At 41.0% G+C, this 27,991-nt stretch overlaps 1 protein-coding gene across 3 annotated transcripts; it reads right to left on the bottom strand.

Moving 5' to 3' along the window:
* Position 1: 1 nt before the first annotated feature.
* LOC111658826 (rho guanine nucleotide exchange factor 10-like protein) lies at positions 2–27,988 on the bottom strand. 3 transcript variants are annotated; one of them, XM_087175408.1, is made up of 28 exons: positions 27,650–27,988; positions 23,965–24,032; positions 21,856–22,125; positions 21,747–21,774; positions 20,688–20,761; positions 19,166–19,414; positions 18,843–18,976; positions 16,754–16,867; positions 16,435–16,543; positions 15,518–15,621; positions 14,659–14,736; positions 13,957–14,136; positions 13,011–13,127; positions 12,576–12,668; positions 10,779–10,949; positions 10,238–10,383; positions 9,631–9,797; positions 8,806–8,921; positions 7,797–7,924; positions 7,556–7,656; positions 7,004–7,119; positions 6,749–6,835; positions 6,138–6,355; positions 5,610–5,767; positions 5,321–5,463; positions 4,554–4,725; positions 3,944–4,060; positions 2–3,563 (listed from the first exon to the last, which is right to left on the bottom strand). In XM_087175408.1, exons 2-28 carry the CDS (start codon positions 23,999–24,001, stop codon positions 2,959–2,961), a joined length of 4,032 nt encoding a protein of 1,343 aa, XP_087031534.1. In that variant the 5' UTR covers positions 24,002–24,032; positions 27,650–27,988; the 3' UTR covers positions 2–2,958. The 3 variants fall into 3 exon arrangements, with proteins under 3 accessions (XP_087031534.1, XP_087031535.1, XP_087031533.1); XM_087175409.1 differs by having other exon boundaries at positions 18,843–18,973; positions 27,510–27,988; XM_087175407.1 differs by having other exon boundaries at positions 27,510–27,988.
* Positions 27,989–27,991: the final 3 nt, after the last annotated feature.

Consider the following 27,991-nt stretch of genomic DNA (forward strand, 5'->3'; position numbering starts at 1 on the left):
GTTTGAAATTCACAAATGAACTTTAAAAATGTAAATATTACATCATTTGATGACAACATAAATACATCTCAAATACAAATGGAACAAAATACAAACATATTTGTGTACACACAGTATTCAACATGTCAAATGTCTGAGTGAACCGATTTATCTCCTTGTCACCTGTGATGAGGATGAGCAACGGATACTGTATGTGCACATTGGACATTTTGAAAGTAAAATCATAGAAAAAAGTCATAATGTTGCAGGATGAAGGCATCATTTCAGAAATATTACAAATGTAAAAACTAAGGTATATATATATATATATATATATATATATATATATATATAATAATTTTTGTAAAAGTGCAGCTTCATCTTGTAATAGTGTGACTTTTCGTCAAATTAAAACAATATTCTGATAATATGTTTCTTAAAATATTTTGTCTTTATTTTCCCTTTTCTTTTTCCCTCATAATGGTCCTACAGTGGTTTTCACCACAAGGACACAAAGCAGAAGCAGTAGCAAATGTTGTTCTGCATTAGAAATAAAAGCCTCTCAAAGACACTGAACATAAATGATGCAATTTCCTCTCATAAATTCAAACAGACGTTTTTATTTTACTAGGTTTTAGTAGAATGTTTAGTAAAAGAGTTTTTTGGTTTAACATTGAAATGTTTGTTCACTCTAATAACATAAGATGGCGGCGGCAGCTGTGGCAGTTTGGTGTGTTCTCTTCATTTATGAAAATTTAAGGTTATTGTTTTAATACAGTTGCACAAGCTGTGTTGTTAACGGGGCTTGCAATGATTGCAAAGGGAGATCTGACCCTAAATCACTCAACTCAGGACCAAAACAGCCATAGAAGCTAATCAGGCATAAACATATTGAGTATGGGTTAGATGTGGTGGCTAAAACCCTCCTTTCCCAGCAATTATCTTGGGAAAAACCAATTTGATAGAAACCTGCTCACTGTACTTAACAGATCCTATTAGAAGAGAGGTGGATGGAGGGCATTTTTTGTGGTATAGTCATGCTGGATTTGCAACAAGTATTTGATACAGTAAAGCACAGCATTTTAAATAAATTAATAGCCATGGGTTTCAGTGGGTTGACCCTGAATTGGGTCCATTTTTACCTATCAAACCATACTTAAATGGCTTAAATGTGACCATTTTCAAAGTCAAGAATCATGGGATGTGGGGTGCCACAGGGTAGTATACTGGGCCCATTATTTTTTCTGTTATGTATAAATGACTTCATGCAATCTTTTTTTATATGCTGATGATTCTGTTTCAATGAGAGCACAAAAACATAAAACGGTTGTCGAGAACATTCTTAGTGAGGAACTTCAACATGTAAGTAGATGGCTATCACATAATTGATTATCCCTACACTTGGGAAAAACTGAGTCTTTTTGGTTCTAAAATAAAATGAGCAAGGTCACCTGATTTTATATTTAAGTTGGAGAGTTCCATAGAACTGTCAAAGACATTGTAAATTATCTTGGCTGCATTTTTGACAGGTCCTTATCAGGTGAAAATATGGCTTCAAAAGCCTTCACCAAGACAAACCAAAGCATTGTTTGGTCAGAAAAGCACCCAACTCAATTCTTCACACATTAGGTGGAGCTTCAGTTCAAAGTCATTTTAATGACGCTGCCATCTTTTGGTACACTGGATTATCACAGCACCTCATAGAAAAATTATAAAGAGCTCATGATAAATTGATAAGGGTTATATTAAAGGTCCATCCACGAACACATTGCAATTCTACACATTTTAAAAACCTTAACTGGTAGAGAGTGTAAAAAAGAACCATTTACATTAACATGTTGCTAACTTACAAAATTGTTAAAAAAAAAATATGGTACCAAAATATTTAAGTAATTATTTCTCACTGGTAAGATGCATTAATAGCTATTTTACAAGAGGTAGCTCGACAAATTTCATGCCTTTTTAATTCAATAGCCTAATGGGCAAAAATAAATTTCTCTACAGTGCAGCAATACAATGGAATAATCTGCCCACACATTTGAAATGGATGACAGTTTAAAGTGGCCTTAAATACAATCTTACAAAGTACCATGTAGTATATACAATTTATAATTTTTAACTTTTGTGAGAATGCTGACATAGCTACCACCGCTTGCTGTTTAGTCACTCTTTATATGTTGATTGTATTGTCTTTGTTTGTTGTCTTATTGTTGTCTTGTCCTTTATCTTGCTCTGTGTTAAATGTTATTTTAGAGCACCATAATGGATATAAGCCTTTTGTCTTTGTGTTATCATCCTCGTTGATTTTGAATGTATTCATTCATTCAGTTTGATAATGACAGTGTTGTTAGGAGTCATAGTGTAAGGGTGTTCATTAATGTGTTTTACTCTGACGATGCAAAGAAAACTGCTAGATGGCAGCAGTATGTTCAGCCAGCAGGTAGAGACTGAACTTCTGGAGCACACACATGAAATGCAAGTTACATGTTTGTACTTAACAGGAAGCAAAAGAAGATAATCCTATTACCCAAAATGTTGCAGTATTCTAATCCTAAATGCATATGTCCCACTTGAGAAAATCCACCACCTGTCTGGGGCTGCATGCATCAAATCTATGCATGTAAAACAGATATAAAGCCTCAGTAGAGCCAACTCTGCAAACTGGGCCCAGTGTGAGAAACTGATACAGTTAAATGTCATGATCACATCTGGAAAGAGCTGGAAACAGTTGGTCTCCCTGATGTCCCACATTCCTGGAGGTAGCTGCTGACTAAAGTATAGGTAGGCTTCACAAGTAATGATACCTCTAGCGTTAGCTTGTTACATTACTTGGTTTTCACCAGTCAAAACCAAACCACTGAAATGAAACCAGAGGAAACATCAAACTGTCAAAGGTGACGGCTCCTTTGACTTCAGACAAGAGGAGTCCACAGGTGTGTCCAGACTCACAGTTACTCAGTCAGGTGACATGCTCGTCTGTCATTGGCTAAGAGCTAGAGGGAGCTGCCACACCAGCAGTGTATTTTCACTGGAGTTTGAGCTGGTGTCTGCAGAGGCCGTCTGTCCTATCCTGCGAGATCCTCTGCCACCGGAGAAGATGGCTGTAGAGGTGACTTTATTCCGCCTGGCCTCCCCCTCCCTTCCCAACTCCACAGGCCGCCCCCTCACCCACACGTCAGGGTCCTCGCTCACTTCATAAATGGAGCCATCCTCTGGGCAGTGCTCCAGCGAGTCTGGGGTTGCTCTCGGGTTCCCCTGGTCTGGCTGGGCGGTCAGCAGCTTCCCGGGCAGCTGGCAGGTGGAGTGGAGGCGGTACTGCAGCAACAGCCGCTTGGGCTTCTGCTCCCTCGGTGGAGCTGCCTCTGAGTTATGGGGGTAGTTGTTCTGTTCCCGCCTCTGCCCTGCTTCATCTCCTCCCACATCACCTTTACCTCCTGGGCTTCCCCCTCCTTCTCCGTTAACCCCTTCCTCTCTGCTGTTGAGGATGGAGTCCCGTCTGAGCAAGTCAGAGGCCAGAGTGCTGGAGGTCGACATCAGGAAATCCACTGGACCACAGTGAGCGTTCAGAGATGTCATGCCTTTACCTGAGGGGCATAACAGGTGTACATGTCTCACATGGCAACACATGAGAAGTAAAGCAGGATACATGGACAGGATATAGTTGTTGTGCCAGGTGGAAATTGCTGAATAATAATATAATAATCCATGACAATATCAGATCAACTAGCAGGTCTTTAAAACTGTTGGAGCAACAGTCCTGCTACAACAGGCAGATCTGAGTGAAGAGTGAATTAATATGAAGTACCTTGATTTTCTTTCCGTTTCAATTTTGGCTAATTTAGTTTGTAATGGGAAAAGAGATTTTGTCATAAATGCTGAAACACAACATCATACTACTTCATGTCATTAACTTGTATTTTCTCTCTCCTCTACTTTGTGCTTCTTTACTGTTCTCAGTCCTGACCTGTGATCTTGGGGATGCCCTCCAGGGTGGGTACAGGGAAGGTGAGGATGACGCCCTGACTGGTCCCCACCCACAGCAGGCCCTGACAGATCAGCAAGCTGGAGACACAAACCTGACCTGAAACACAGACATTCAGTCATTAACATGACCATCGTCACTGCAGTCACAGCCTGATACAGTCCGCGTTCACAGAACCCAGACATTTCAATCACAGAGCCACTCAGGCAGTTCAGATTCACCAGAAGGTAAATCATCATCTTCATGATTTATAAGGAGGAGAGAAGAACATCCAGCAACTGCAGAGAAACAATGACCAAGAGAAGTCCCTTCACTGAAGTCAATAGAAACCATTTCAAATCAGAGGTGATGGAGGTCATCTTCCTCATTTACTGTCTGAATAAACTGTTTCAGTGCTGAGCTGCACCACAGTCAGCACATGCGACTTCATTATCTTATTTCCTTGAGATATCAAATGGTTCTTAATGATAACCTAGGGCTTCTTACTAATGAGAGACAATGTCCGATCATGGCACTGAATTACTCTACAGTCAGATGTTTCAATAAAGGACTCTGTATATTCATCTGACTCTGGGTTCTTGTCTGGACTTGCCTGGTGTCAGGTGGGCAGTGCGGGTGGAGATGTTGACTTCCTGCAGTGGTTCCAAAGTCTCTGTGTGGAACAGGTGAAGGGATGAGCCCAGGGTGAAGGCCATCCAAACACCCCCCCCTGAACGAACCATGTGTCTAACACTGCAGCCTGGATCAGGGTGGGCTTCAAAACTCTACGGTACAGAGAGAGACAGGGAGACAGGTGGTCAGAATCGACAGGTGATCAGTCACAACCTCCAGGTAAAACATGACACAGGGTTCTGTGGAGTCATATGGGTCACTTTTGAGCACAGAAATCACATGAATAAAATATTGTAAAGCCAAGGAATAATTTATTTGAACAAACAAATTTGTGCACAGTAAATGTGTCAGTGTGTTTGCTATTACCCATGTAAGTGCCCATTAAAGACCTCTCTCATGTAATATAAACTCATTTTTCTTCTCTCAATGTTCCTGCTCTGTGTTCTTTCAAGTCTGTTTCACTCACTCAGACTGGTAGGTTTTAGCCTGGATGCTTTATGAAAACTAGATATCAGACTTTAAAATTGTGCAAATAAGCAAAAATAAAATTCTTGCTTCCTGATTTGCTTTTGCATGGTGCAGTCCACAACACATGTGCATTGGTGTTTCTCCCTGCTGGGCAAGGATGGTATTGTCAGCCTGTGTTATAAAATATTCATACCAGCAGAGGTCAGCAAATACACGCTCAACAAAGGCTTTAACCTTCTTAAGTGTATATATAGGATTAACAAAAAAACTCTTGCCTACCTGTGTGTGGAGACTGGGAACTTGGATGACAGTGACATGGTTTGCACAGCTGGCCCATACGGCATCTTCTAGTGTCAACACACTGCAGACCGGCTCAGAGCCCAGAGACACCAGCCTGCATGACTCCTGGTCCAACAATCTCTCTGTGAAGCACAACGGTCCATGGTTGAGTATCTATTCAGAACTCTTTGCTCAAGCAATTACTACTCCAGTGTAATATTCTTCACTCTGATATACAAACCAACCTGAACCCTCACAAGGGTGCAACTGTTTTTGAGTGAGCTCTCACCTCCAGACTTTCTCTGGTACACAGCTACTTTGCCGTTGTTCAGTCCAGCAAAGAGGAAAGACAGCAAATGTTTGAGGCAGAGGACTGGACTGCTGTCAGGGTTCACCAAGGTCAGCAGACACTGAACAGCTGTGTCCACACTGCTGTACACATGGATGCTGGGAAAACAAGAAGACACATTACGCCAATAAATAAAATTGTAGAGACAAAATAAAAGACAAGCTTAAAGGAACAGTAAAAAACTTTGGTAAATTCACTTCTTCTCTTTCTTTCTGAGTGAAACGTTCAGATCAATCTCAATCTCACATCTAGAGCTGGAGACAGTGACTGAAAGCAGGGGAGACAACTAGACTAAATGTGTCTAAATGTGAAGTTCAAAAATACACCTGTCAACACCTCTAATTTTCACAAAACAACATGTTGTATCTGGTTTGTTTTACCTGTATACAAATGAATGAGTGGAAGAGATAAAAGGTCACAATATCTGGGCTCTGAATCAGTTCGACAAACTGGGCAGAGATGACTGACCTGCCGTCCTGCAGACCGACACAGATGATGTTTCCTATCTTGGCAGCATTCTGGGCCTTCTCAGCCTCCTCGTCTGTGCTGGGACACGGCTCCTTCATGTACTCCAGACAGAGGACTGGGGCTCTCAGCGGGATGGTCTTGACCAGGCGAAGAGTGGCACGGTTCAGGGAGAAGATCTCCACTTGGCCATGGGTGGAGACGCGTCCTCCACCAGCAGCCTGAACACCGTGTGAACAGAAGGGACCAAGCTTAGCTTAACATGAAAAGTTTGCAGTTTGTATATATACATATATACACATATATATAAATATATATATATATATATATATATGTGTGTGTGTGTGTGTGTGTGTGTGTGTGTGTGTAGATTTTATATACGTATGTGGAATATAACATGACAGAATATACACAGATCACTGTCCATGATTGACAGACACTCCCACAAGAGAATAACTGTCGCACTCCTGAGTACACAAGATGGGTGGAGCAATATCAATTTAAGATCATGGTTGTAAGAACTGTTTAAAATAATTGAATAAATAAATAAATTGTGATGTTGAGCAAGAGCAGTGTGTAGGGTATTCTTCTTTTCAAGAATAAAAAGTACTCACCCAGAGGTAACCCTGTGGTAAGGATGTACTGGCAGAGCAGAAACCCAGCAGGCTGGACTGAGACGGGCTGTGAATGGCTGCCTCCAGCTACACAAACAGAAGACATTTGTTTTCACACACGTAGAGTCAGAGGTATAAAATATGCTATAAAACCCAACCAATGCCAAGATCAGAGATTAAAACCACCAACACCAAATAACAACAGGAACCCAAATTCTGTCGTCTTTTGCACATGTATATCTGCACAGCTCTCACCTTATGTGTTTTGGAAGAGAAAACCGGCAGTTTGCAGGTCAACAGTGGAAAACTAAACGGAGCTTTTGTCTTTCCATCTTCTTCAGCACATTCCCACCCTGGAGCGTTTTCCTGTCCTGAGAAGATAAACAACATTCAATCATTACGTTTTATGTTTTACTTACACAAGCACATTGTAACTTTGTTAAGAAAGTTGCTATACAAATAAAATAAAATAAAATAAATAAGGAGTATTATTAATATTATAAGATTTGACTGAAACTAATTACCATTCTCATCAAAACACTAAAACTAAATTAAATTCATGTGCAAAAATGAACACCGGTGGACAGTGAAGAGGCTGTAATGAACCTCAAATGACACATGAAACAAACTGAAACAAAATGCCATATTTCCATTATATCTTCTACATTGTTTTTCACTGATGTTTAACTCCATGAACCAACTCCGTTATGCATTAATTAAACATTTTCTTTTATCTATTTTCTTGAAATACAGGAAAACTTTCTGCTGCATTTGGATGGAAACCTAAGAACAGAGTGCTGAACTTACTCTGAGCGATCTTGGCGAGGTGAAGCCGGTTCACCCAGGAGATCTTACTGAGGGGACTGGGAGTGTTAAAGACCACCATGATGCTCACTGGACGACCAGACCTGTGAGTGGAAACGAAACCACGTTAGCATTTAAAATGACTTTGTAATCCAAGACTAAACACCTCTGCCTTTTAAAACCTCACTACAACAGTCCCGGCTCTGAGCCTCTCTAATATGAACCTCCTAACACTGACACTAACTTGTCAGGTTTGCCTGGTACAGACAGACGCAGCCGACACTTGTTGGCGTTCTGGATCTCCTCCTCCTTTAGACGGATGAGTCTCAGCAGAGCCAGACACCAGTCCTGAGAAACCGTGGTGTTCAGATTCTGACAGACACAAGAGGGGAGAGCAAGGACAGGCCAGTTAGATTTTATTTTTTACTTTATTAACATCTTCTGAGAAAGATTGAGTTGAAGTTTCAGCCTGTACTGAACAGTGTAGCAGCGATGAGAAAATGAAGATGAACAATGAATTCATACCCAAAAGTGCAATAATAATAATGATAATGATTATAATTAAGTCAAGTCTCGCTGAAATTAGAGGCACCACCTTCTATTAAAAGTTAAATCAAAAATATATAAACCAAATTAATCAGCCTTATAAAACAAGTAAATTCTCAATTCAGGGATCTTTGCTTCTGCTCTGAAGGAATACACAAGACAATGACTTGGTGATAAATGAGGATCTTTATATGGAATTGAATAAATGAGGTATGAATAATGAACATAAGGCCACTGTAGTTTCTTCTACACGCTTGGTATTCAGCCGGTTGCATCTGCAACCTCTCTGCTAGATGTTATTAAATCCTAGACACTAGTCCTTTAAATCTCAGTTTAGCACCTGGACACCTTTTCATTGAGCCTGAATATTTCAACGAGGAGGCGTTCTTTAAAAAAAAAACAAAAAAAAACTTCTGTGTCTAAAAACAGAAGTTAGAAAATGCAGCAGGAAGAGAGAAAAGGGGAAATATAAGAGACAAGACAACACCCAAAAAGGAAGAGGATGACCACAAAATATACATTTATATCAAAACAAATCAAAATAAAAAGTCTATAAAAAAAACAAATGTGTTTAAGAAGCGAGACGTCAGAGAAGCTGCTGGAGACGAGAAGCAGCAGCAGCCTGTTCGAGCGTGGTTTAGGTTTAGTCCCACGTGATGTGAGTCATTATTCCCTCAGCGTTAACAGAAAACAACAGGTGCTGTTACCTGGTAGGTTCCATTCAGCGTCCCCACCAGCAGCGAGACCTCCTCCACCACGGCCAGGTCGTGCTGCAGCTCCTCCAGCTCCTGGTACAGTCTGGGGGGGCCCAGGAAGACTTTACCTGAAACACAGGGAGCCGCATCTTCTCTGTCAGCTTCACACCTGAACATCATCCACTAACACTGAGTCTTTAATTAGCACCCAATTAGCATCCCAGTGATACAAATATAATCTGAATTAATCTGTTCATTGATGAGAAGGAAAAGACAGGATGGAGTAGAGAGAGAGAGAGAGAGAGAGAGGGAGAGGGAGAGAGAGAGAGAGAGAGGGGATGACAGCAAAGGGCCCCAAGATGGACGAGTTACAGGTACATGTACGCTTTAATTGATCATTTGACAGACAGAAAACCATCGATTGCAATTTTGATGATTTGCTATTTGATGAAGTAAATTAAATGGTTTTGCTGGACATCATCAACACTGTCACTGACCTGTTTAGTTTAAAGTTTCAGGCCCTAAGACGCTTAGTGATCTTGACCTCTGCCCTTCTAATCAGTTCATCCTTGATTCCAAGTGAATGTTTATGCCAAATTTTAAGAAGGTCCCTGAAGGTGTTACTGAGATACTGCGTAAACTGATCATTAGATTTCCTATAATTTAGTTTGTATCCATGTTTATCATAAATAATGAATAAATACATAAGGAAAATGTAGATAGTGCACAGTTGGTCCATTATCATCATTTATCTGCATGAGTTGCCTCAGCTCAGTGAGTGTTGTGCATGTGTTGTATTTACTGTACGTCAGTGTGTGTGTTGAGCTGTGAGTTTACCGCTGCTGCTGGAGATGGAGCTGAGGCGTCTGGCTGCGACGACACTGTCCCGGCTCTGCAGACTGTCCTGTCCCACCTCCACCACCTGAGTCTGCAGCAGGGGGGCAAACCACTTCACTGAGTACTTAGGACCAACAGGGACCAGGCTGCTGATGTCAGGGGGACCTCTGGTGGACAAACATATTACACATGTTATCATCATGGCTGTTAGTCCAAATCCACCTGTCTCATCAGTGGGAAGCCTCCCATCCCTACTGACCCCCACTCCCTACAATATCTCTGTTACAACAGAGCTGAAACCTGGTAACTCCATGAGAACAGGACTCACTGCACAAGTCTGAGCAACTTCCATTCACCATCATCACAGCTGTTATATGAACAGCCAGGGCACATTTCTACATTCATGTCTTCATTAGCACAAAAAATGTAAATAAAACAATTTTCAATTGACAGAGCAGGGGCCAGATGTTTGTCCCCATCTTTGTGCTAAGCAGCTGTGAAGGACAGGAAATGTTTGACTGGTCCGTCCAATGACAACTACACACTTTCATCTAAAACTTCATTCTCTGAACCAGTGGATATGACACACAGTGATGTATGTACTTACTTCAGGTTGATGTTGGCACAGATCAGGGTGTCATTGAGCAGGAAGACCTTTCGCTCCTTCGACTTGAGGATTTGACCGTTGTCACCATAGACAATTTCAGTCAGCAGTTCACACTGAATCAGCTGCCTCTGCTCCGGGTTCAGCAGCTGGAAACACAAAGCACCTCAGTGAGGACCTTTACAGATCCTTTAATACACTCTCAGTGTATGAACCAGTCGATGAGCTGAATGTCAGTGTTGCTCAAACCCAGCACAAGTTCCCCGTTCATCATCTATGAATTGATGAAAGCTGAAGATAAGTTAACATGAAGTTGACAACTAATGAAGGTGGTAGATGAATATTCATGGTCGCTCCCTTGTACACATCATCAAGTTTAACTGAGCCCAAGAATTATGTGAGCATTGTCTAAAACAGATTTTTACGGAGGATGAACCCTTTTCATTTCAGGCGTTTCAACGGTTCAAGAGTGAGAATGATATTACTACGGTTACAGTCTCACTAACTCGTAGGTGGATGTGTGTGTGTGTGTGTCCTGTGTCACCTTGTTGAAGGTGCGGTCCCCCACACTGTGAGCCAACTGCTGGATCTCAGCCTCCTGATCAGCCACTCGCTTCTGCTCGTTGAGTTTCTCGGCCAGAGTCTCCAGCTCAGTGAGAGCGAGCTGCAGCGGCAGCCGGTCGGTGTGGGACTTGGGAGTGTTCTTCAACATGTCCTGATACAACACAACGACAATAACAAGGGTTACCTCACCTGAAGGTGACAGGGAACATACCAAGGTAGAGGTAGAGAGGAAGGGCATCAGTTCCTTTCTTACACGGTGGGTTAAAAAAAGAGGAAATATCAATTAAGAAAATGATCAATCCCCTCTTCAGAAGATTCACAAACATAAATGGTAAATGGACAGAATTTTTCTAGTCTTATCGACCACTCAAAGAGTCACATTCACCCATTCACACACATTCATAAAGCGCTTCTTCCAGTATGTTCGGCTGTGGTTCTGGAGGTAGAGCACTAATTGTGAGGTTGGTGGATCAATCCCCGGCTCATCCAGTCGGCATGTTGCTGTTCCAGCAGTTAATGAGTGTGTGTATATGGTAGAGGCGCTGTATGAATGTGTGTGTGAATGAGTGAATGTGGATTCCATTGTAAAGCACTTTGATGGTCGATAAGACTAGAAAAGCGCTATATAAGTGCAGTCCATTTAACAGAAACAGCCTCAGACAAAACCTTGATGATGGTGAGGGGGGGGGAGATTAAGAGCCATTTATACCATTCAGGACCCACAATGCACTGCAGCAGAGACAAGAGTTCTTTCACTTCCTCCTGTCAGAAACTCAGACACAGAGTTTCAGAGCAACAGTTCAGGACTTGAAATGAAACCAAATATTCCAGGAGAGGCAGTTAGTCTGAGCGGCAGGGCACAAATCACATACTGCCCCTTTCTTTACGCTTCCTGTTTGAAAATACAGCGTCATAAACATGGATCCATGTCAGCTCAGCTTCAGTCACGTGACTGTATGATGTGGAAACACATCAAAACTGGGATTATATGTCATTACAAAATAAAGGATGATTCATTTTCAACCACGTGTCACATGACAGCCTTAAGGTGTGGACAGGTGTGGACAGGTGGGGACAGGTGTGCAGATCATGTTTACCAGGTTACAGGTGAATTTAAAGGTCCCATATTTTACACTTTTCCCTTGTTTTATTTGAAGTGTTGATCCATAAGAAGATATATTTGTGGTTTTAAGAAACAAAACATATCTCAGTGTTGTTTTACAGCTCTAGTAACAAGTTGATGTGTCTGTAGACTGAGCGCTTTGATACTTTCACAGTATCAATATAGAACATGGACCTGCTTTATAATCAAAAAAGACATGGACATCTCACTTTATACAATACGGGACCTTTAAATATAGGCCCTGTTCAGACCTGGTATTAATCCTCTCCGGTGATCCAATCACAAGTGAACGGCTCTAAGTTCAGGTGTGAAAGTACCCAAGATGCATTGAGGACACATTTTTTAAAATTGTCTAAAGCCTCGTTTCACTGTTGTACTGTGCTCAGCACAAGGATTCGCTCAACCCCTCCTTGTCTCGCTCTCTCTCTCTCTCACACATACACACATTGACAAGGGAGCGATATCCGTAAGTGAGATCCGATCACAAGTGGTCACTGGAGACGCATTTTAAAGCCAGGCGTGAACTGACGTGGTTAGAGCTGTCCACTTGTGTCCGGATCAAAGAAGACACTCATTAATGCAGGTCTGAACAGGGCCACAGTGTCAGTGACTGGAGTTTTGTTGCTCATGAGGATGAGTGTGTCAGTGACTCACCTGCAGCAGCAGGATGAACTGAGGGAAGCGTTGGATGGGTTTGACCATCAGGCCGTACAGAGTGATTCTGTCTGGACTGGATGCTTGTTTCTTCTGAAAGTCACATGGAAGGAAGATTTGGTGACTGTTGAAAGTCTAACAATTCAAATAGCAATCATGTGGGGTTACATCAGGATCTTTGAGGAGGGTCAGTGAGGTTCGGGGTTGGGTATAGGTGGAGCGGTTTCCCTCTGTAGAAAGTAATTCCTGTGAAAATATGGATTGTTTCTGGAGAGAGATGCTTTTTGAATGTATGTAAGTTTAGTGTTTGTCGAGTGCAGACTGTTGGTTGGATAAAACAGCAGAGTTTCAATTCTGTCAGACAAACAACCGAAACAGACTGACAGTGCAGACAGGGTTTAACAAACACTGAGATAAAAACAAAAGAGTGAGCACCTTGAGGAAATCCAGGAACGCAGGTTTAGACAAGCAGGCCTTCTTGATCAGTGCCATGGCGTTGGTGAAGTTGTTGATGTAGTCACTGTACACGTTCAACACCATGGACTTCGAAAACTGTGGAGGAAAGAGTTTAACATCAGGACTCTGCGGTTGATGACCGGTTGATTGGAAATGCACCGTTTGCAATTTACACAACATTTTGATACTTTTCTTTAATGGACAATTCAATTCAAATATGTTCATAATAAAACATTCACTATTGAATGGCACAGAATCAGAGATATGCGATACCAATCAGTCGGTCAACAGTCATGACCAATCAAGTCGAAAACCGTCCCAATTCCGGGCGCCAGCCGATTGATCGGTGCATCTCTGGTTATAAAGTTCACAGCTGCCAGTGCACTGATTCTTCCTATGCTCATTTAACACGACTATTTAAAAAGACTTTGTCTGAAAGTAACAAGGAAACTATCTTTAACCTTTTTGACCTCCTGGTGCCCAAAGATGTTCAGGATGAAGTTTAATGTTCTGACACTGACAGTAATTTTCTTTGAAAAAGAAGAAATAAGAAAATCTGGTTCAGAAAATGTCTGTAGAAATAAAAGTTATCACAAAGTGAACACAGCCACTAAAATCTACAACTGGAAAATACTTTCAAATTAATTTTACTCCAGATTAAAAACTAGATTATTTGCCAACAAATTGAATGTCTCCATCTGGTGGTTAAAAAAATCACCACTGTCCCAGCTTTTATTTTAAAAGCAGGAGGAAATATTAAAGGGACGTGAAGCTCAGCCTACTCACAACTATTCAGCCTGTGAAAACAGTTTTATAATGTTCTCTGTGGTTCTAGAGGAGGTTTGTCAAGTCTAAGAAAATAACCCTGATGATGACATAGTGATGTCATCAGCATTATTTCACTGAAGGAAAGAAAGTGACTGACCGAGGCAACAAACAGGTCTCCGATCTTCTCGCTGTGATCCCACTCAGCCACACGGCACGCCAGGGCAATCTGGAACATTGAGTGACACTGATAGATCTCCGGCAGACGGTAAAAGATCTGACGCACTTTCTTAGGGTTCAGGATCAAGTTTTGTGTCTCCAGCAGAGGCTTCTGGTACTCCTGAAAGAGAAAGAAATGTCAGCTTGTTATACTGTAGATCTGTGGTTATGTTTCTCTCAGCAGGATTATAGAGCAGACACATCATATTTCTCTTTCTTTTTTGCCTCAGCATGCTCTTAACTGCACTACACTTTCAGCGGGGAGGTGCACGCTCCAGATTAACGTCTGCACTTTGATGCGCTCATTCATTTCTTAATAGCTAGAAAATAACATCAGATATCAGTTGTCAAGACTTTTAAGTAATAGATTTATATCACCATAAATCACAAAGAGAGGACCCATAGAATAATGCCATTATCACTGCTGTTGTTATGGTCACTGGCTCACGAGCTTTTCCACACATGAACTGAAGAACTGAAACTTCAGAGTCAGTTACAAATAAGTCACCAGACGAACAGTGAACACTGTCCTGACACAGCTGGACTCATCAATCCTGCATTTTTACATTATCACATAGTAACAAAGCCTTCCCACCCTGACATGCAGTGGTGGTCCTGTTACCTGGGGACAGATGTGACTCACCTGGAGGATTCTCTTCAGAGAGTCCAGGTAGCTGCTCTCACTCTGAACAATGGAGCTGAGGATGAGACGTCTGACAACCTGAAGGAAGCAGTGAGAAACTCATATTCACATCAATCTGGGATAAACCTGCAGTAGCTAGTAAGGGATTATAATACACTGTTTTAATAATACAACACTACAAGTTGTAAATTGTCAAAAATAGTAGAGTCACAGAGTCACAGCGTAACAGTAACACAGTCCCAGTTACAGTGCCAAAGTAATAGAGTAACAGAGTCACTGAGTAAGAGTCACAGAAGCCACATTATGACATACTGTACTGCATTGCATGTACCATCGTGGTAAGACATAAAAAAAAAACATAAATAAATATAATAAATATATAAAATTATGTAATAAAAAACATTATCTGTCCATATGGTAAATTTAGTATTATGGACATTTCCACAGCACTAATTCCATCACTACAACAGTCACCACTCTGCTGTTCTCACTTTCCCTTTTTAGCGCTGCTACAGTTTTGAGTCACTAATTTATTCCAGTGGCTTCTGCTTAGCTTTTGTTATGAGCAGTGTTTGGCTACCATCTATGAAATTCAACACTCTGTGCAGATGTTTCACAAGGAAAAAACTTTACCTCAGAAAAAAGCATTACTCTAAACCTGTTTCAGCTTACAGACCACCGGCCAATCGCATATTTGAAATAAAATTGTGTATGCGATACTGAGGTTAATAATTGGACTCTGATTTAATCTTCCCCTTTGTGTCATTTTGAAAAAATATTAACTGGCCTTTCACGATTAACTGGTTAGTTTGATAAACAGACATGAGCTCTTGGCCAATCCACAAACATACATACACACCTGCTGACTGCTGAGCCCCTCTGGCATGGGGCAGAGCTGCGGTGGAGGGTGCTTTAACTCACAGACAGACACGTCCATGTAACCTGCATCGTCCTTTCCCTCACCTGAAAAATCAAACACAACTACTTCATTCGCACAGAGATAAAAAAAACACAACGTTAGCATTAACAATTATTTACTTACCAATTTAAAGTAACGTTGTGAGTTCAGCATCAAACTTCATTCCTTTACTCACCAATAGCTCTCTCCAGAGGTGGAAAGCCACCATCATATTTTGCTTATAGTTCCACCAATTATTTTCTTCTACTGAACTTAGCATGCTAACTAGCTAGCCCCGGTCTGTTCAGTCTGTCTCATCACTGCAGCCTCCAGTCTGCCCTGAAGAAGTAGCTGCTCAGAGGACGTATTATAACCTTATGCATCGTAAATGCAACAATGGCTGAAGCTTTCGGCAGTCAACCATCAACACCACCTGCTCCAAAACCATGTTCAGCATCAGAGAACACATACAAATAACCCTTAGATTGCAACTTTTGATTTTGTAACTGTAATATTAATTGTGACTTATTTTAAATGCAGCAATATGCAGCAACTGAATATGTTCTTAAAAGCATTTTGCAAAACATCATCTTCCAGAGAAGTAAGTAACAGCAGTTTTTTTCATTGCAAGCATTGCATTTTTGTGGCTTTCAGATAGTTTTCAGGTCTGTATCCTGCTATATGATTGGCAACAATTGGAGTTTTTGTGCTAGTGAATTATTTTATCCATTGTTATACCTGTCTGGTTCTCAGTTCACATTCTGCATAAGAAGAAATAAATGACCTCTGCAGTCTTGGTACTAATGGGACTTTAAATCTGATTTCCACAAACTGAACATATTAGGTGAAGGTGTTAATCCCAGCTCCAGTGTCTGTACCTGTGGAGTCTTTCCTCTGTAGGAATGACACTTTGCGAATCATGGCCAACCGTGTCTTTTCTAAACCATCCTTGGTACCGTTTCTTGCTGCTTTCATGAACTGCTGCACCTGAAAAACACAGAACAGATATATAATCAGGTTACTGCAGATAATACAATCTGAAAAAAAAATGGAGCAAATTGTTAATTGTTAAAATTAGATTATTTTAGTTTACTTTTATCAGTTGATCCCAGTTTCTCCACTGTGATTATTTATTGTCAGTTACGGATCAGTTGTATCCATAAAAAAGGAGGAGGAAGGGAGAGACTTTCAGCCTACCTTAGTGTCACAGCTCTGTCTAATGTGAGCAGCATGAGGTGTACTGAGACGCACGGCCAGCTCCCTCGTGGTGATGGCACAGCGCTCCTTCAACTTCAGCACATCTACAGGAAGCTGGCAGAACAACAGCAGACAGCAGACCTCAAGATTAACACATCTGACAAAACAAAAGCAGTACAGTGTCTCCCATACATTGATTTATCTGTGGCAGCCCACCACAATATCAACCCACATATTGATTTTACTGTCCCTCAGTACTGTTTACCGACCCTCTCTGAGCGCCTGTCATTCAGGGTGTGCAGAGCTGTTGCAGGACAGTGCACATTGTCCACTCACGTAATCAACCCTCATTGAGCCGACCCCTGTGGCTCATTTCTTTGACACAACGTGAAGCAATTGAGCTGTTTATATTGTTCAGTTATTTATTTGACAAAATTATTTAAAAAAAAAAAAGACAATTAAAATATTTGCAGTCGATTATTCTATATATTATATTATTTAATAATAATTAAAGCAGCTTCATTAATGACTGTGGATGATACACTGGATGACTATGATTGGAGTCACTCTGCTAGAAAACCACTGAAATCCAGCAAGAACACACACCCTCCAAGAAAAACACGGAGATCCATCAAAGTTTGTTGAGCTAGATTATGTTGTAATTTGAAAATATTTAGTAAAAATGTATGATCTGGATTAGACATGCCCAGGAAACTCGAGGGAGACAGCTGGAGGAGAGAGAACAAGATAAACTGGATTCTGAAATCATACTCATTCATTATTTTACCCATAACACCATCTGCTTGTTAGACCTGGTGACTCAGCCTGGGACAGACTCGATCTGTGCTGATCTCAAGTCCTGTGTAGAGTCATTTGTAATGTGTGTTTCTGCCTTCACCTGTGCTATAGTATCTACTGCAGGGAAAGATACCAGCAGCAGCAGATTGAACAGGTCTGACCGCAGTAAAAATTTAATAATTAAAGGGTCATTCCATTGATTTTAAACAAGAAAATTGGATGAGTGACAAACAATTCATATGTAAGGAAGCTTTGTTGCGCTTGCTTGTTTACATGAAATGTAACAGAAATAGAGAGAGAGCAGGTCAAACCCTCCACACAGCTGACCAATCACAGCATGACTGAATGATAAAAGGAATATTTAATATCCTCTGTAGTATAAACTTATCAAATATGATTTAAAGTCGGGTCAGTGTGTGAAAACACTGACAGACAATGTCAGTTCTTTGGTGGGTGACAGTTTTCCACACTTCAGCTACCATCTGTACTCAAAGAGTAATGTCATTCAATACCCAGCTCTAGTTGTTACAGTCACCAAGATCATTTATTTATTCATTGTTCATTTATTTTGAAAGTATCACTGAGAAGATAAGACACCTACCTCATTGATTAGTGGATCTCTTCATATGTACAAACAACTTCTTCAGAAACCTCATGAAAAAATCCATTTTATTTACTGAGAGTCATTCTCAGCAGTAATGCCCAGCTGATAACCCTCTGCCTCATTATTAACTTCATAACACCTCAACTCTGAAAGCTTATTCGACTGTGTCATTTTCAAAATACTAACACATGAGCTGGAGGGGAAAGTCCAACAGCAGGAGTAACACACATAATCAAGCAGAAGACAGAAGTGCTGACAGAGCGAGGGGTGGCCAGAAATAATCCACTTCCTCTTTTCTTCAGACCAGGTTTCATTCACTCTGTACATTAACGATAAACGAGTTGTGGTTATTCCCTTGCATGGTGATTTTTGAGTTGGACCAGCGTGGAACTTTTTATGTCAATATTCAGAGATTTTTGTTTTATTTTGTAACAACATTCATTACCTTTCAATTCAGCACAATAAATGCTACAGCCCTCTACTAATCAGGATTCTTCTATCAACACTTGGTCATCTTTCAGTTCACTGTTTCGATTTTACAGACCACATTTTGACTGTGTTGGTTTGGTACTGCACTCCTAAATTCATACAGGTTCTAATTTAAGAAAGTTTAGTTTAAAGAGAAAAGAAAAAGCGCTTTATTTTTACCCCTGATCAAACTTCTACATTCAAAGAATATCTCCAAACCTTGCTGCTGCTGCGGGCCGGAGGAGAAACAGTCTCACTGTCAGACAGTTCATCATAACTGTCAAACTCACTGGAGCTCCAGCCATTGGAGCCACGGTGATCGGGTCTCTGGATGTCCTCATAGATGTCATCTACTTTGATACATAGAAGCACATAGAAGCCAACACATGAACAAAACACGCAGTGTAGTTTCATATAATAACGGACTTCATAGTTGTGTCTCTTAGGCCTCCATTGTTTTAGTTAGTGTATTAAACTGTGTCATCCACGGTGTTGCATAATGTTCAAAAATCAGTAAACGTCTAGATTGTTGGTAGACTTACCTTCCGCTGGGTGCTGTAAGTTTTCAGCAGGCACGTCATCATAGATGACCTCTGGGTCTCCGACCTCACTGTCTGGGCTGCAGGTCATTGTGCTCTGGTTGGCTGGTCTGTCTACACCAGCTGTGTGATGTTCAGTCTGTGGACTGACTGAAGACGACGCCTCATTCTCAGCAGAGTCTTGTTCTAGATTGTACCCATTTACTGCACTGCTGGACTCCAAACCACTTTCTGGCATGAAAGAGGACTTTCCTATAAAACAATGACACCACTGTTTTAAGTAGCACATTGTTAAAGGACCAAACCATGAATGTCTGTGTTTGTAAAAACACCAGTCTCTATATTGTTCATTGTGAAAAAACCTCTTGATTCTATGTGCCATTCATCAGCAATCATAAATATATACATTTTCAAAGATTAGGCTGTGACACTAACAGTAAAGTTTACACTGCTCCAACATCCGTCTAATCACCTTGTTTCTATTATGACTAACTGTATCCATTCATCACTGTACCAATGTTAGGCCAAAGCTGACAAGAAGAAGAAGAAGAAAAAAACATTCTTTCACCTGCTTTGTGCGATGTTGATATGAAAAGTGATGAGTTATTTTCTCTGTTCATCTTTTCTCTCCACATCCTCATAAAAGCATAAGCTGTAAGTTTGTTCTGTATATTAAATGTTAATTCATTTTTAGTTGTACTGTTTTTAGGCTATGTCTCATTATCATTAACAAAATTAAAATGACAGGCAGTAGTACAGGTAACAGTAATTCAGTCAAGTTCAGGCCTTGTTGTTTTTAGCAAAGCATCCAGTTCTCTCAAAGGAAGCCCACCTGCCAGGTATGAGATCTCTGTAAAGACTATTCTCTAATAAAGTGTTCACAGCCTTCACATGAGATCATGACAAAGGACGCCTCTAAAGAACAGGTTTATTACACACATTACTGTGACCTGTCAAGACTAGCAACAACTAGCAAACACAATTAACAATAACTTGTGACTCAAACACAGTTTCACGTTCAACACGCCCACCAGTGCTACAGGTGAACTACGGTTCAGACGGTGCAAATTCATATTGGTGGGTTGGTGGTGTGAAAACACATACACAGACAGAAGAGCTCACAGATCACACACTGTACATCACAGAGGTATGGAGCAGAAGACAGCTAGCTGCTGCTAATGCTAACTGCTGGCCGTGAAATCGATGCATTTCACTGCAAGCAGGAAGTTTGAAGAATAACTACTCTCTCTCTATTCAAACAGGAAATGTTCAGAAGAAAAGATGTCACTGAAACACAACATCTTACATTTGCTAAAAAGCTAGCTGCTATCAAAGCTGACACTACAGACTGGTTGTGTACCTTTGTGTAATCGCAGTGTGAGCTCTGAAACCACACTGAGCCACTCCTTGGCTCGATGTGATGCCTGGACTGTCCAAATGAAAGCACACAAACATCCTCACTTTGGTGTGCATGACCAGCTGCTTTGCAGAACTGGATATGGATCCATGTTCCTTTTATTCTTACCTTCACAAACACTGTTCGCTTTCCAGAAACTTTCAGACTCTCCCGTCACTCCCAGATCAGAGGAGGTGGAACGCCTGAAACAAGATTTTATTCTAAAAGGTCAAACAACTTTTCAGATTTATCACTATAAAATGTCAACAGTGGCAGTCAGCTGATCTTTACTGCCCTTAAAGCAGCTATTTGTAAGTTTTTCTATTGCTATATAGCCAGCGTTAGCATTAACAGCTAGTTACTTAGCAGTCTTGGCCAGAGCTACAGTCATTCTTATGTTTGCAATACAAGAGGTTATAATAAAACCCCTGAGCAGTGCTATTTCTTCAGGGCAGACTGGACACTGCAGTGACTCGGTATTGGAAAGTGACGAAAAGGGCCAACCGGGAAAAGAAGTGAAAGAAATAGAAGCAAAACAACAGGGTTGCTTTCCACCTCTGGTGACAGCTCTTGCTATGTAGCAATAGCAAAACTTACGAATAGCTCCTTTAAAACAATTAACACAACATTTAATCAGTCTGTGAGGTGGGTTCTCTAGAACTTCTAAACAGATTAAAAAAACTCAACCATGTGTGGAACTCGATCATGTGATAACAGGTGGTCGTACACAGGTGGCAGATCCCTGGTCTCCAATGAGACACAGTGTCCATACGATGATGAAGACCATGAACAATGCAGATGAAGGTTTAAAGCTCTCGAATAAAACTAATAATTAAACCTTGAGTCAACTTGTTTTTCTGTTTGTTTGTCAAGAATCAACTTTCATATTCAACTTCAGTGTCAGGTTAAATAATGAAACAGGCCAGTGGAAATCTTACTTATCATGTGGGATCAGTCAGAGACTGGTGACAGTAAGAAAATGTAGATGGAAACTTTAGCAAACCACACCTACATACAGCTGTCAGTGCAGGGGTTTTTTCCAGTTCTTTTTATATAGGACAAATATGAAAGTCTTGTCTTTGCATGTCCAATGATGTTACACACGCACTGATTTGAAATTAAACTTTCCTACTAATAAATATTTTTTATTGTGCCTTACAGTCTATAATTTGTTCCATCATAACTTACCCCTCTGGAGACTCTCTGACTTCCATATCTGTCAAAAAAACAGATAAGAACATTACATTACAATCTACAAGCATATAAACCCTCATTGTACCATATCACCAACATTCACCTGAGCAGAACTGGGGGGTCAGGGAGGGGTCATGGCCCTCCTGCCCTCCACTGGCGGCTCCACTCACGCCTCGCCCTGCCATCTCTTCAGCTGTTTTTGTCTTGGCATAAAGCTCTGACTGTGTTGTGTTTGTGGTCCATTCACTGTTAATGAGAGAGCCAGAGCTCGTCTCTGGAGAGCCGTCATCACTGTCGTCAAACTCAAACTTCTCCCCCTGCTCATCTTCATCCTCATCTTCCTCTACATGCGACACCCCATTAGATACAGACACTGAGGAAAGAAAACAGTGACTCAGTTTCCTTCCTGCTACAGTGTAGTTACAGGCAACAAGCACAGATTTTCACCGCAAACCCGGACAACATGTAATTTTGATTTTTGATTTGCTGTGAGCATTTTTAAACAATAATTCGTTTTCAGGTTGTAGCTGTACAGTGTTAGCCTCCTAATGTAACAAGAATTATCGTTAATGTTTCATTTATACTGTAAACTGACTGGTGTTTGTACTTTGCCTCAGTGAATTACCTCAGCAGGTGAGGGTATGTACACTAGGTGTGTAAGTTATTATTGGTTTATGGATCAAGAACTCTTCCTTGAACTATAAAGTCCGTCAGCAGGCAGACTAACCTAAGGTACGTGGCCAGACCACTCTCTGACCTCACGTCTCATTTACTGTGAGATGATGGTGGACAGCTTGTTGAGCAGTGAGCAGCATGGGAAACAGGATTAGTTGCTGTTGTGCCGCAGCCGAGGAGATTATACTCTAAACATATGGCTTTTAAGCACTAACCCTCAACCTGTCACTCCTCATTGGCACCACAACTTACACATAAACACCCACCTGCCTCAGAGCCACAGACCCCCAAGGGGCGCAAATACAGGCTGCCCTGAATATCTGATGAAGCTACTGCAGGTACTGCAGAAAAAGAGTCATTATATTTACACTTTCATAAAATAAAGTTAAATATAGAGCTTATAAGAAGCTGAAATTTCACATCGGTCAAAGAAAAGGCAGTAAAAACTGTTACGTGATCAAGACAGCCCCTCTGTTCAAATTTAGCTCTCAACATTATTTCAGTAGATACTGTGTTTACACTGCAGTGGGAGCGTGGGAGAACAGGGGTCAACAGGTGCACAGGAGCTTGTTTTTACCTTCAGGCCCTAAAGCAGTTTAATTAGGCTGAAAACAACAAATGTACTTGTAGATGTTCTGGTCAGTGATAAAACACAGTGTTTACCTTGTTGATAACCTCAGTATCGTGCTCACACTTCCTGCACTGCAGTGTATCTACAGCTCTGAGAGGCATCCAGAGGTCACTGTGCCAACGCTGACAGGTAGATCTGTGAACCATATGGTCTGCAGAGGTTTGCTCATTCTTACACAGCATGTGGTAACTGGGACAGTCGGCCCAGTTACCACATGCTACCACAAGCAGCAAGGGATTAATAAGTCAGGTTCACCTGCAGGTGATCACCTGAGCCGGGCTGCACCTGTTGACTTCAGTTTTGTAAAAAATTTGTTTTCTTTATTGCTGGATGTCACATCGTACAAGTTTTACGACCTTCATTTATTGAAACATCAGCAGTTCAAGTCCAGTAAAGAACCTTAAATGGTACAAAGGTAAAAAAAAATAAAAAATAAAAAAAGTGTGATAGAAAACAGTTTTTTTTTTCGGTGATGAAGAAACTCATTAACTTAATGCAAACATTCCCTTCAGTATGACTAAACCTCTGTCTGTACAAACTGAGTTACTACAGCCTTTGATGCATCATTAGGACGGCGCTGTACTGCAGGAAGTAGGACTGCGTGCTGTCAGTTGACAAACTGGCTGTAAATATGTCAAACTGTAAACATGGATAATTGTCTAGTTTTGCATTTGTTGTTATTGTTCTTAGTGGAAGTAGAGGTGCAGGCTCAATGTCAGATCTACTGGTAGTTCATCAAATGGACCAAATCTACATCCGTCAAGTCTAAGTACAGAATCTTACAGGCTAAAAGTCTAATCAAGGCCATCACATATGCTAGGACCTGGACTGAAGCCATGTGAAGAAGGTTTCAAACAAACAACTCCAGAAGATACTGAACATTACTGTGACAGAGGAATAACTCACCCATGGGGTGACAGAGCAGTGGATGTGGAGAGGTCATGCTGGGTGATTCTCAGTGGTCACATTGGCTCCTATGAACAAATACAAATCACCTCATTAAAGACAGTTTCATTATTCAGGATGACGATTAACTCTTGATACTGAAAACACAACTGTAACTGATTAAACACAACATCACAAACACAATGTGTCCAGCGGTGGTCTCAAGTCAAACTTGCTCTCATAGAGTTTGAATATCATTGAAGGCCATCAAGATATGGACCCAAAATATCAAGCGAGCCTGATCTAGTCACTGTATGTTAGAGGGACTAACCAGTCAACAATCCACAGGCTCTGTACTTTAAATACATTGAGCTGACGTCCTCAGATCAAACAGCACAACACACATTCTCTGACACTTGACGTCATCCCAAACCACCTGACATGAACCGATTCTCCACACCACAGTGCATTGTTGGGGAGTACAACTGCTGCATCTGTGAGAAAAGATTTCAGTGTCTGCAGAGGGAGCTGAGTGACGGCTGATAAACAACCTCAACTGATGTCACTCGAGACAGAGTTGTCAGGTCTGAAGACGACAAGTTAGAAAAGCAAAAACCTCTTCAGCCCCCCTCATCAAAGCGCTCAGTCCACATCGAAATGCACACAACCTGCATTCAGAGATTGAGCCTTAAAACAAGCCGTCAGGACTTCTGGAACTTTGTGATGCCTGAGAGAGGAGATGTAAAACTACAAATATATATTCTTATGGATCAACACTTAAAATTAAATACAGGAAAATGGCAAAATATGGAGCTTTAAACTGTGAGTTCTACAGTGTTATAGGAGTGTAATGTTAAATCAGTGGAGTAAATCAAAACAAACACTTTTTCTATTTTCTATTTCAGTGCAAATACCCAAGTCTGAAAATGAGCATCCACAGAAAAATCAGGAAATGATCCAAACCGTAGAACTAAAAACCATCGTTCAAATGACACGCCTAACATCATGCACACCGAATAAACACACAAACAAATGTGAACCAGCACTAATATGATAAAACACAAAAAATGTGATAGATTCTCCTCCAGGATTGTAAAGCATCTCTTAACACTGGAAAATTCATATTACTCACACACATACATATGATGACACACAGGTAGAATGAAAAGCAGAGGTTTGGGAGACCGGTGTTTATCCATGTGGACGACTTGTTATAGTTGTATTTTGCTGCGTTTTGCCAGAGGCAACATGAGTGTGTTACATTCCTTTACAGCAAATCCAGACCTGCCCTTACCCAGACTCTGTTACTCAACCAGATGACAAGACGCTTAAACACCAGACCAGGCCTTTAATCATCCTCAGAGGTAACTGGACATAAAATTATCTTCTATTCCGACATGAAAATGTGTAATAACGAAGCCCAGGACCTGTTCTCACCACTGACCTCTCAGTTCTACATGTCATGTCATTAGTATTTCTGAGAGAAAATATTCAGATAAAGGTCTGAGGGGGCGATCTCTTGTTCAAAGTGGAATTAAAACAAAAACAGATAAATAATTCAGCAGCTATATGGAAAAAGGCCTCCATTCTGAAGAATGGACCCTGGCAGCTGAATGGACAATAGCAGGGAGAGGGACCCTCAGTCAGCTGTGAGGAGGAAACAGCCTCTGGATTGTCCTGACTCTACTCAGTGATCTACTGACTCCCACTGCGATGACAGCATTCAGTCAGAGCCCAAAGCAAAACATGCAAACAAGATGAAGGCACATTCTTGCATAATGTTTCACTGAAGCTGATGAATTCTATGGGTCAGTTAGTCGGTCAGTCAGTCGGTCAGTCAGTCAGTCAGTCAGTCAGTCAGGCCAGGATGGATACTCATGGGACCTTTTGATCTTCTGTGAGGTGCCACCATCAGTTAAAATATTTCCCTTTGTCAAACACTTTGGTCCAGGAGAGGCTGTTGGCTGAATATCACTAAATCTGCATTGGTTCCAAGATGATGAATCCTCTACCACACAGTGTGTTAGTAAGATGCTCCATCTCGAGATGTTCTACCTTGCTATTAGATGGATTACCATGAAATTCAAATTCATGCTCCCCTCACGATCTACAATAACTGTGGTGATTGTCTAACTTTTGACCTGGTGCCATCACAAAGTCAAAGTTTTATTTGTCCAAAATGTTGGTTTATATGGGACAAAATACCTGCTGTTCTTTGTGCTTAATGCTAAAATACTTGGTGGCGACCACGGAGAGCATACCCACTAAACATCAACATGTTACTATTGTCATTGTGAGTTGTGAATATGCTAACATTGGCATTTAGCTCTGAGGCTAAATACAGCCTCAAAGAGCTGGTAGCACAACTATAGACTCTTGTAGTTATATGTATGACATCAGATCTCATGATCTAATACCAGATATCATGAGACTCTAGACAATATACTGAAAGTTTTTTTTCACTTTTGCACCAAACTTTGGACACAATTCACAACTTTAACCAGACTAATCTCATAAAACCCTCTATAAATATATATTGTGGATTATTGACTGCAGTTTTAAGATTTAGGAGTTAAAGTATCATGTGTCTGTAGTGATTGAAAAATGGTTAAACAGTAAACAAGAGTAGCCCTAAAAACTTAAGTGAAGTCTGACTGTTATCACAGCAACAGACCAGGCTGTTCTGATACTGTGGACCAGAGACCAACTCACCCTGACTATGGCCACACCTAAACATTAACCTGCTCTTCTGAGAGGTCACATGCATTCATAAACTTATATTGGTCCGTTCCAGCAGGTCATGCAGACTGTCATTCTGCTGTCATCAATGCCTTCTCATTCTCAGCTGCAACTATCTGGGGTGGACAGGGACCACAGCTGCTATGCATAATCATCTTATTTAGTACAGATTGTTTTCCTATAGTATTACAGAAAACTATTGTAGTTGTATAAAGTATATGGTGTTGTAATGTTTTCCCTTACATTAAGAACTGTTGTTCATTTTCTTTTGTCAACACTTTACTTAATGATCATGTCAATAAAGCACATTTTAATTAAGAATAAGCTGAATACGGGCTACAGTCTGACAATGAACAGTCTGACGGTGAACAGTCTGAAAGTGAACAGTCTCACAGTAAAACAATGTGTCTGATAGTGAACAGTCTGACAATGAACAATGTGTCTGATAGTGAACAGTCTGACAATGAACAATGTGTCTGATAGTGAACAGTCTGACAATGAACAATGTGTCTGATAGTGAACAGTCTGGCAGAACAATGTGTCTGATAGTGAACAGTCTGACTGTGAACAATGTGTCTGATAGTGAACAGTCTGACTGTGAACAGTGTCTCATAGTGAACAGTCTGTCTGATACTAAACAGTCTGACAGTGAACAGTCTGACAGAGAACAATGTGTCTGAAAGTGATCAGTCTGTTTGATAATAAACAGTCTGACAGTGAACAGTGTGCGGGGGGTTCAGTTTGAAGTCGGTGGACAGGCTGTGAACTCACTCCTTCATGTTCTTTCCCGACTAATAATAATTCCCAGAGTTCATTGTGTTACTTACCTGCCGTCTGGGGGTCATCACCACGCTTATTCAAAACCTTTGAAAACAATTCAATCGCTGTGTCTCCATCTGCAAATGTCCCGACCCAGTGTTCAGAAGAAGATCAACACGTTATCTCCACGTCCCTGTTTCAGACATACCTCCTCTCCAGGTCCAGTCCACCTTCTGTCCCGCTCCTACTCCAAAAACATGTCTTTGGTTAAACACAGTTTCCCCAAGAAACTCTTCTTTCCAGGGTTTTCCTGTTGTGTTTCCCTCCTTCCTCCTCCTCTTCCTCTCTGGGTCGCGCTCTCCCTCACACAGCTCGGCTCGGTTGTGATTTGGGGCGGAGATTCAGTTTAACTTACTCTCAGCAGATTGTGTCGGTGTGCAGACTGAGCAGATCGTCCTTTAATAGGACACATAGGACTTTATGTAAATATATATATGATACACTCTGATACTGTCCTGCCGTCTGTGGGTGACCCGTGTTCTTTCTCTAC

The sequence above is a fragment of the Seriola lalandi genome, unplaced genomic scaffold (genome assembly GCF_002814215.2).
Source record: "Seriola lalandi dorsalis isolate HSWRI2012SDOR001 ecotype SW California unplaced genomic scaffold, Sedor1 jcf7180002054469, whole genome shotgun sequence".
NCBI lineage: Eukaryota > Metazoa > Chordata > Actinopteri > Carangiformes > Carangidae > Seriola > Seriola lalandi.

What these genes read in the sequence shown, in the direction of transcription:
- LOC111658826 (XM_087175408.1), bottom strand. Translation starts at nt 24,001, where the DNA reads ATGACCTCTCCACATCCACTGCTCTGTCACCCCATGG. An exon ending in ACTGCTCTGTCACCCCATGG is followed by an intron (nt 22,126 to 23,964) that starts GTGAGTTATTCC and finishes TTCTTTCCTCAG; the next exon opens with TGTCTGTATCTAATGGGGTG. An exon ending in GTCAGAGAGTCTCCAGAGGG is followed by an intron (nt 20,762 to 21,746) that starts GTAAGTTATGAT and finishes ATCTTGTTTCAG; the next exon opens with GCGTTCCACCTCCTCTGATC.